At 36.7% G+C, this 10790-nt stretch overlaps 1 protein-coding gene and 1 long non-coding RNA gene across 3 annotated transcripts in view; one reads left to right on the forward strand and one right to left on the reverse strand.

Moving 5' to 3' along the window:
• The window catches only part of LOC126368702 (poly(A)-specific ribonuclease PARN-like), a 39102-nt gene extending 30967 nt beyond the window's left edge, over positions 1–8135 (forward strand). Inside the window, exons 12-14 of one of the 2 annotated variants that reach the window (XM_050012822.1) lie at positions 6531–6565; positions 7193–7317; positions 7864–8135. In XM_050012822.1, the coding sequence (XP_049868779.1) occupies positions 6531–6565; positions 7193–7317; positions 7864–8106 (403 nt within the window). In that variant the 3' untranslated portion in view covers positions 8107–8135. The remainder of the gene's footprint in view (positions 1–6530; positions 6566–7192; positions 7318–7863) is intronic. The other variant, XM_050012823.1, reaches the window with a different exon arrangement.
• LOC126368771 (uncharacterized) lies at positions 1363–2708 on the reverse strand. Its single transcript, XR_007566630.1, has 2 exons — positions 2071–2708; positions 1363–1980 (listed from the first exon to the last, which is right to left on the reverse strand). It is a non-coding gene; the product is annotated as an uncharacterized LOC126368771 (long non-coding RNA).
• Positions 8136–10790: the final 2655 nt, after the last annotated feature.

Raw genomic sequence — 10790 nt, forward strand, 5'->3', positions numbered from 1 at the left:
AATTCGGCCTGTGGCTTCCGCTCATCGTCCAGTATTTCATCCGGAGAGAAACCAGTGATCAACTCCCTAAGCTGCTTCTTCATTTTGAGAACAGTATCAGCTGGTGCTTCAGCACGAATACTCACTCCATAAACCAACTCATCACGGAGCAGTGATTGTAAACAAACAGTTTGGATATCCATGGTTGTGTCTTAGTTATAATTTCAAGTTTGAAAAGAGTTCTGAAGTTAACTAAGCAAATTTATATCAAAATGTACCCGTCTGCCTCCAAAACTTATTTTCTAGAATATGTACAATATTTTCATTAAATATAGACCAAATAAATGTTATTATTACACAACATCAATTCTTAGTTTATTCCTGTAATTAACTTTCAAAACAATAAAAGAAACAACAGTGTTTTATATAAATTTTGTTTTAGGTTATGTTTACTATGAAGTAAATGTTTATTTTTAAGTTGTAATATATAAAGATTGTAAAGCAAGTTGACTACTAAATATTACTCAATAAAGTTGTTATTGACAGACAGTTCTATAAAATTATTTCCAAAAAACAAATAAGCAAAATGTTTGCCAAGCAGCGGCACAACTGTCAGTAAGTATGATGATGAAACTAAGTCACAAAATTCCAATTACAAACCATGTCCTGTTATAAATGTATTTAAAAAAAACTAGAAAGTAATTTATTATAATTGTTTTTAAATGTGAAATTGTTTTTTTAATTAAATATGTTAACAAACTTTTATTGTTGGTAAGTTATTTTAAGTCCAAATTTTAACAAAAGCTCAATACTCATAAAAAAAAATTTGCTAGTAAGCATCAAATAAATGTTCAAAATATGGTTTTAACCCTGTAATTATACAAAAGGTTAAATAAATAATGAAAACACAAATGTAGTAGCTACTAAATATGACAATAAGCCCTGGACCACTTTGGTCTTAAATTTGGGTTTAAAACTTATTGTACAAAAAAAAGTATTTAAGTTAGGTCTCTGTATGAGGCCTAGAACCTTACTTATGCTAAGAAACAGACACAACTTAACCTAGGATGCAACATAAACACAAACAATTCACACAAAATCCCATCACTTTTAATAATAAAAAAAAAATACACTGTTTTCACAAAAAAATTTCTTAAAGTTTATGCCAACACCACTTATATACTAAAATGGTTGTACAGAGCGACAATTTCACCAAGAAGGGCGCCACTGAAACAAATGATTTTTGCTTACCTTATAGGAAAGTAGGTGAAATAGAAAAGGTATGTAAATACAGATATGTTTCAGAAATTTATAAAGTGGTGTTTACCTGAAGGGCACAGCTAGATGTTATAGACCGGTGAGCATGAGACAAAGAAAACTCCCTTTGAATTTGTACACTGTATAATTTTAAATATACAAATTTAATTATCCATAGGTAGGTAGAAACCCTATGGAGGGAGACAGGTCGCGCTTTGGTCCGTCAGGTTAATTGTCACTCCGTAACAACCATGGGATATCACTATGTTTAAAAACACTGTCCGTACACCTGTAGGCACCTCACTTACTCGAGGACCTCCGACTATCAGGCCTACCTGAGGCGTTCCGGAATACCGTACAGGTGATGAGTTGAGGCCGGCTCAGGCCAGGGCGTGCTGGACGATGGCGGCGCAGCGGGCCAACTGTTACGCAGCTGGCGGGCTGCACGTCCACCGGTCAACCTCGCAGACCTTCACCGGGCCTTATCCGGAGTGTTGACAAAAGGAGAGGCGCAGCACATCCACATGCGCGCCGCACAAAGGAAAGCTTCGACGTGCAAACAACCAAGGCAAGCTCCGCCGAAATGAAGCTTGAAATAACTTGCAAACGCAGAAGAAAACAGTAGCAATCTTCATTCACAAAATTTGTTGAAATAGTCTGATCCAATCATAAACTTCTTCTTAGATTAAAACTTGCAAAAACGTTAAAACTTTAAAACGTTAAAGGAAAAAACAAAAACCCCATCTGCAACAAGGAATGGCAATGATTAGCATGTGGTTCAGCTGACAGCGTGGCAAGGCAACTCACGAGTGTAAAACAAAGAAAATAACTTACAGGTTCATCCGGGATAGTTGGGCATCGCTCGGATGAAACCTAAACCCACCCACTGGACCTTAGGCGATGGGATTTCAGTGATGTTGCTGAAAACAAGGACCTCGAGGTTATCACAAAGTTGGTGCAAAAATATGCACGAAGAATTGCGAGGACTCACCATCTCGGTTAAGTTATTTATTTAAATCGAGACATCGGCTCTTGATGTCGCCGATAAATCGTGGCTTTTAATTTGCCCACATTATTGTTACGGCAGTGGAGTCTCCGGCGCTCTCGCGACGTCCCCACTTTCCATAACCTGTCTCTCCTCAGCCAGCTGTCAGTCTGACACAAGAACCACGAACAAAGTTGCCAAACTAGAAAAAATCTACCAAACCATAAATTCGCCGAATCAACGACAACAATCGATCGACTTGTTTGATCCCAAAATTTAAACAATATAATTATAATATATCAAAAATAAATGTTGCAGATAATTTTAATATAATAATTTAGAACAAAAGAAAATTATTAAAATGTTCGGGCCCATCGATAACCCTGCAGCGCCATCTGTGATTTCCTGCGGGTAAAATATAAAACAACGATATATCGCCAGAAACCACAAGATGTCGCTACAAGGCTCGTTGGTCCGAAATGCTTCGTTACAACTTTGTAACTAAAAGGCAGCGAAATTCTAATACTCGTAGGAACCAAGAGGATCTGCAATTTGCCCACGACACTGGTTGTATCTCTAGACAGTAAGGCAAGGCCATGTAAGCCTCTACAGTCGTTACCGTGATTTACCGGCAGCAAGCGCGTGTCGTTGAAGATTTACCTTAAATACAAGTTAGTTGTCTCGGAGGTTTATCTGGGTTTCTTGGCTGACGGCACCTCTTTTCTTGACTTCTTCAGTCTTCGTCTGTTTTAATTGTGTTGCCGTTATAAAGTTATTGCATTGGTTGATGCTGCTATCAGACCGAAGGATGTAGTTGGGAAGATTTTAAGGTAGCTTTAGTCATATCCTCTAACAACAGAGCTATTAGTTGTATTTGCTATTTTAATAATTTTAGTTACGATGGGGTTGGCATGTCTACATAGATAAAAACCCCTAAAATAAATAAAGATAAAAAAAAAACAGAGCTATGTGTATGTTATTTTAATCCTGATGGATTATGAAGTGTTTCATAAAAGGATATATTTGATTGTGAATCATCTAAGATCATTTTAAAATATATTTCACATGCAGTGAGCGTATACTTGTCGGGACACCTTACACCTTCTTACAAAAAAAAACTTGCTTATCTTAAGTATATACCTATTGAGTTTCAGTTCATGTACCACTTTGTTTTCAAAGTCGTTTTGGAGACTTAACACCTCTTCTAGTTCAGTATCGTCGTAATATCCCTTTTACCCTCGCTTAGTTCAACTTGCGTGCAACATTGTAATGTAATCGGGTACTTACCTTAAATAGATCCTTGGATGTTTCCAAGAAATAGGTTTTTAAGTAAATCCATCCATTAGGTATGTTAGGAAGCATAGCATAGGTTCTATGCGATGTGAAGCAGTAGGGAAAGATTTTGATAATTATATTTATTTTATGAATAGGACGTAATAACTAATTAGGCGAAAGAGCCACCAGTCTTGGTATTAGCGCTGAAAAATAATCGCATCATATTTATAATTTTCGGGCATTTCTACATGGAAATAAGTAGATAATAATCTAAAGTTGTACAATTATTCAATAACAGAGTTTAACGTCAAAAGCTTCCCCAAACAAGTAATTGAATCTATCTTATTTTCTATCTTATTTTTGTGTGAGGATTTGCTCTAATCGCCACGCTGCTGCGCTGTTACACACCGCTCACAATTTATTACAGTGCGTTTCAAATATCTAGCTCGGACGCTAACAGTGAAAATCACCCCTTATTTGGCACTAGCTGGCTAAACCTACTATATTAACATTGAGGTTAGAATAGATTGCTATGATGAACCGTCTCATCAGAAAACAAACGTGCGGCGGGCGTGCCGTCTGCGCATGTCAAGAGCATCCGCGTCGTAATTATGCGCCAATTTTAAAATTGGAACTCCTGATTCCTGTTGTCTGAATGCAGATATACTTTTCTTAGCGTGATTTTGGATAAAATTATGAAGTTGATATGACTGTGATTTTAATTCTGGGTAGCTTTACACTCTATTTCACTATGTACATAGGCACTTCCTTAAAGGGCAAAGAATGCCTTTAAGAGTTATTGATGGATATCTTTATTAAATCATTATTTTCATTATCATCTGCTTGTACGTACGTCTATTGAATTCCGCCTTATTAACGGCGGTAAAATTCCTTATTAACGAAGTGCGCGCAAAAAACGCGGGAACTGAGTTACAACTGTTACGAGTCAATCAAAAGGATGGGCGATGCGCCGATGTCATTGCGCAGGCGCGCCGGCCGCCATATTTGGTCACGTGTGTTTGATAGATGGACGCTTCTGATTTTATAAGACGCTCTCGTATCGTAAAATACGGTTAAATGCTCCATCTCAGATGATAGAACTGTAACTGTAACGTCGAATGAGAATTTATGAATTTATTTTAACTAGGGTTCATCAAAGCTGTAATGAAGCCTCCTAGGCATTTTGCGTGTATACTCTAATTAGTGTTTCGATGTTTATTATGGATATTCACGACAAACGTATAATTACCCTTCCTTCTCTGTATAGGAAGCTAGAATCATCCAGGTAGGCATTTCTAGCTTTTCTAGGTCTTGGTAATCTCGTTCCAGCCATGTCGTCACTTCATCATAAATTGCAAATGGTAAACATGAAGCTATTTACAATTAAAAAGCTGTTTTTTTCTAATGACATAACTATGCACGGATCATAACTGACATCACAATATTACAAAAGAAGTTCTTCCTAAAATAAAATTCTCTTAAAGGAAAAGAAACAAGTCCATCCCAAACAATTTGCAGCTTAATTAAAACTCTATCTAGAGTGTAATGTTATTAATACATTGCGACGATGCAGTTGGTGTGATGTTTTGAGATAACAAGCTGTTATAAGGCGTCTTTTATAACTTTTTGCATGCAATTAAAATCGTGCTAATCATTATGATCTTCCAGTTTGATAGCTGGGAATTGAACAGTTTAATAGAAATACTTGTTTACCGTACTATCCATTATATACCCACATTACTGTTTTACATACAAGTAAGTAATAAAATAGGATAGAAGTAGAATATAACAAATATAAAAATAATAATAATAATAATAATAGTAGAATATAATATATATAGCATATGATAACAAATTAACATAAGCTCACGACTATATTTCAGATTGGGGTAGACAGATGAGCTAAGTACTCACGCTTCACCAGGTTTTTTGTTAGTCCATTATACCTAGGATAAATAATTATAATAGGTGGTGAGCTGTCGTGAGGTTTGATATACCTACTAAATGTAGTCCCACAAGTTACTGTGATAAAAATAAATTCTTCTGCGAAGCTGTTAAACGTCAGACATTCCGACCCAAAATAAAGAACCTTAGCCAAGGATTAGAAAAAAAAAAAACAACTAGCTTAGCGAATCAGTCGTGCTCGTGACTGGACTTGCTAACAGGTGGAAGATCTTTAGAACTAGCTTTTATTTTTTTAGCTCTATTGCACATTTTGATGGTCTAGTATTCAAAACGCGGATGTTCAATTTCGAAGGTTGCGTGTCTGTTGGACTTTATTTATACCAATAAACCCGAATTTATTTTCGAGTTCCTTTACCTATGTTGGGAAAACGGACCCTGAAAAATCGGATAAATGCAAGGAAGATTGTGACTGCAGTATTTTTAAGATCTCAGTGTATAATAATTGAAGAAATAAATGATTGAACACCTTTTCGTTTTCGAATAAAAATGAACTCATTGTTTTGGAATAAGTCTGTTAATTACTGCGTGTTTCTTATTTCTGTATTCGAGACTGCTCTCGACACAGTAATTAACAGCTCCGTCTTACCACTGGTTTGTATCCTCTAACTGAAAGTCAAAATTTAATTTCACCCGGCCAAGTCGTGACCGGTCTACTATCGCGACAATCTGACCCGCCGGCCGACAGGTGAATACCTTCCACCGTGTCACGGCAATTAGTACCAACCACACCAATTAGGCCTGGAAACTTTAGAAAAATACGTTTAAAACGATTGGTTTCTTTAGGATTTAAATGGCTATCTTGCATTAAATATATGAGTTGGGTGATAGTCAACATAAGAGTTGATTCAGTTTAGGAACCATAACTAAACTGGATTAAAATTGTACTGACGATGTCGATAATAGCGTTATGTATAATTATTTTTATTTGTTAAAAATGTTTTTTTTTTTAATATCGCGCTAGTTATGGCAAAGACAGACTTTAGAACGGCAATTTAATTATTTTAATATTAGACGTCGTATCTAGATTCCTTATACTGGTACGTAATTTATTTTTTCTTGTTTATTTCAGGTATGCACCAGAATATATCTCCAGGGCCCGTGCAGGTAAAAATATTATGTTCTCTTACCATTTATTCGTTCATAAAGATTATTGTGGTGATTGTTTTTATTTTTCTGAGTGTTCTTTTTTTCTATTGGCAGAATGTTTTGAATGTCGAATGTGGTGTCATGTTTGTGAGGTCCCAAGTTCGATACGAATGAGGTTAATTTAGAAAACACACTTCTGTATATTGACTTGGATATGGTAGAGTAATTCACCTATCTGCAGTCAATTGATGGTAAATGTAACGGATTATTATCCGTATTCCTATCATCCTTTATGCTCAACAGTCAGACGTATATTCATGTTATTATACTTGTAAAATGTGTCAAAAATATTTTTATCAAGGACATGTCTTAAAAGCCTACTAGGGTTCACCATCTAATCTAGCCTACTCGATCCCACTGCTGGGCAAAGGCTTCCCTTCGTCTTTCCATTTTTCGTGGTCAGTCCCTCCGGCACGCGTCCAAGTCGTCAAGCCATCTCTGTCGAGGTCTACCACGACACTTCATATCTATGTTAAAAATGCAACTATTGATGTATGTTTCTGCTCAAGTTAACGCGCGAGGGATGTAACCTTAGTATAATGAAATGTATCCAATATAAGTTTGATGGGATATGATGGTGTACAGTAGCGAGCAGTGCCTTGAGGTCGTCTCCTGAGAAGGTGTCGCGGCCGCGAGCCAACAGCCTGTCCAGCTCGCCGATCAAGCCCGCGCCGCCGGCCAGGAAGAGAACCTCGTCTGGAGTTTTCCAGGTCAGTCGGAAAAACTAAAGAATTATTTAATTATTCTAAACATTTAATATTATACACTAGGATTTGGGTTACGTGTCCATTTTTGGATTGGAATTGCAGCGGATAGAGTGTGCACATTTTATTTACGAATTGTCTTAGCAACGTCTGACGCGGATTTTGCAAGTAACCGCAGTAAACGCAGTTCTATAGAAATATTAGGAATCAATACGAAGCAAGAATTTCCATCGGCTCCGATTCCATTCAAGTAGATGCGCAGCTTAAGTGGTACTCGTATCCCCAAGAGTAGCGGTTGCTTAAAGGGGAACCTGAAATTACCAACGCTTGTCTTTCGTCCTTATTAACCAGACAGTAAACAGAATATTGCTTAACTTTTTTTACACCCGTGGCAAAGGTAAAACGTCAGATGTGACCATAAAGTGTAATTGTGTAAAATTGATAGTCATTGTCTATGCGTTACAACAAGTGCCATTTTACGCATGACTGTTACGTTAACCCTACTATTAGAATTCTTTAATGTAAAAACTTTAAACAATTTTTTCTCTGTAGGTTGATGATGCGGAACCTCCAAAGAAAAAGGTGGAGCTTACTCGATCGAATTCCGATATCACCCGAAAGAAGCCCGAAGTCGCCCCGAATGGGCGTCGGAAAACTGATAGCGACGCGTCGAAGGGAAAAGAGAAGGAAAAAGAGAGTGAGAAGGTGCCAGAGAAGAGAATAGTGGAGAAGTTTGATAGTGAAGCTAAATCAAACTGTGTTAGCGCTTTCAAAGAGAGTGATAGTTGGGATTAAGCGGAATAAATATTGCTTGTAGTAAATTATGATTTTTGTTTTATTTGCTACTTTCATAATATTGGTCATCACTGATTTCTAAAGTGAACGCTTAATAGGTAGGTAGGTACACAAAAAAAAATAACACGGTAAGAAGATTAATAATAATTTTGCCAAAGCAAGAGAGAGTATGAATTAAATAAACACCTTAAGCTTGATAGCTAAATGAAACAGGTACAAAATCTTTATTAGCTTGAATAATTAGTACGATCACTTCTTTGAATCGTTAGCAATCACCAGAAGTCGCCACGTCTGCAAGTGTTGTCAGGAGTCGCTGGGTGTAGTCAGTAGTTGCTAGGTGTAATCTGGAGTCGCTGGGTGTAATCAGGAGTCGCTGGGTGTCGTCGCCAGCACGTTTGGGATTTCCAAGGGCATTGCATACGGGAGGCACATGCCGCTTCGAAACCCCAGCTCTACGGCGACTGATCTTCTTCACATGTAAGATTGGCTTAGGTTTCGTAACCAGGACAGTTTTTTATTATTATTATTACATAGCTCAAATAACCAACCTAAAAGTCCATAAAAAGGCCTAAGATGAAAAAGCCCTAATAACCTATGGTTTACCTGAACATCTATAGTATATCAATGCTCCACAATAAATACATTTCATTTCATTTTAAGCTCCGGCTGCACTGAACTTACATTGCCGACAGTAGTACATTCATTCGCATAAACACTAATTACATTTGAACATTTAAATCTTAATTGAACTTTGTCCGGACAATGCGGGCAATCTGCGGGCAGTAACAAGTCTATCGTGACCGGTGCGCGTGCGGCGGCGACCTCAAAGCTGACGCATCACAGCCTGTCAGCTGACAGCGCTGACACACTGACAACTGGCTGCATCTAATTAACCCTCTGGGACATTGTATGGAACAATTAGTTAGCTTTGAACTTGTTGGAACTACTTAGAGGCTTATGAAGAGGATGCTGGGTTTCAAATGAAATTATAGATTCGCTGGAAGTCTCAGGTAAGTATGGAAATAATTTTAAATAGTCTATCTATTTGTCTATTATGTACTACATTTTGTACTGTGTACAACAATGAACCAATAAGAAAAAAAAATATATCCAATGCAATGCTGTTTGACTTTCGACAGTCATGAATCTTTTATTTTACCTACCTGCCAGTAGGTATATTATAAATGTTTTTTATTAGCAGTTGCAATTGATAATAAGTAAAAAATAAGAAAAAAGAGAGAAGTTAAATTAAGAGTGGAGTGTGTGGTTTGAGAGTGTGGGTAAGAGAGTAGTTGAATTCATAAATCAGAAATTAGAATCATTTATTCAACGTAATTATCATGGATAATCTTGTTGAAGGTCAATATAACATTTTTAATTGATTGAGTGATTGATAAGTAAATTTATATCGAATAGTAAAAAATAGAAGAAAATAGAAATAAACTATGTATAATCAAAGAGCAAAAGTTCAGTCACTGAGCCCAACGAATTATTTGTAAACAGTGGTGAAATTATAAACCATTAGTTGTCATAATTATAAAATATGTTTTTGTAGGTATTTTTGGTCTATTACAGAAACGACATGTATGTATTACTTTGCAAGAAACTGATTGGACTTTTGCAGCTTACAACTTGACAGTATACGAGTATTTTATATTTATAACATTTTAATAGACACCATTTTGACGCAATCTTATCAGAAACATAGAACGTGAAGCGGAAAAATTGCGTGATAATTGAAAGTAGGTAGGTGTGATACTACCTTTCATAGCACAGATGCAATCTCCCTCTGACAGCTTGGACATATCTCTAATTAATCTGGTGTCTATTTTACATTATATTTAACTTTCATATGAAAGCGATTCTTCTTCATACAAAAGACATCAACGAACTCTTTCATAAAAAATGAAAAATATGCAGAAGAAAAACAAGAATTTACACAGTTAATGAGATACTTTTTCAAAACGTCAAATCGGATCATTTAGGTAGCGTTAGTATGAAAATAGAAAACTGTGACGTCATCAATAAACGTAGCCAAACGTCGTACTTATTTTTTTAAAGTAATGAAATGTATTTATTGGAACAACCAACTTTACAACTATGGGTAAAGTTATGATAGTGAAGAATCAACAGATATATAGCACTGTTGGTACTTAGAATAGGTAAAACCTGTGCTATAAAGTAATGTAATTAACATTAAAATGCGTAAATAAATCAAAATGCAAAATGAGGTTGATTTTACAGTAATAAAACAATAATACAGTAAGTAACGTGACTAACGATGCTTAAGACTATCTTCCTGCTGTTGCTCTGATGTGTTCTGTAGTTATTCCCACCTCGGCTTGGGACTTAGCAGGCCAGTAGGGAGGGAGACGCCCACCAGACCGCCAAGCCCCTCGCCGCGACAGGGATCGCAGTCTCCATTCCATTACTAAACAGCTGTTGAAGGAAAGAAATCAAAATCAAACAAACATACAACAACATACATACATACATAAACTCACGCCCGTAATCCCAAATGGGGTGGGCAGAGCCACAAGTAATCAAAGACAACTTGCAGCCACTGTTGATACGAAGTCCTAAGATGGATATGATGAACCTTATGGTGATAAGGGATCAGCCTATCGCCCATAACATTAGTCCATCATGTTAGAGGACGCAATCCCTCTGTCGGTTTTTACGAC

This window comes from Pectinophora gossypiella, chromosome 8, assembly GCF_024362695.1.
Source record: "Pectinophora gossypiella chromosome 8, ilPecGoss1.1, whole genome shotgun sequence".
Classification (NCBI taxonomy): Eukaryota; Metazoa; Arthropoda; class Insecta; order Lepidoptera; family Gelechiidae; genus Pectinophora; species Pectinophora gossypiella.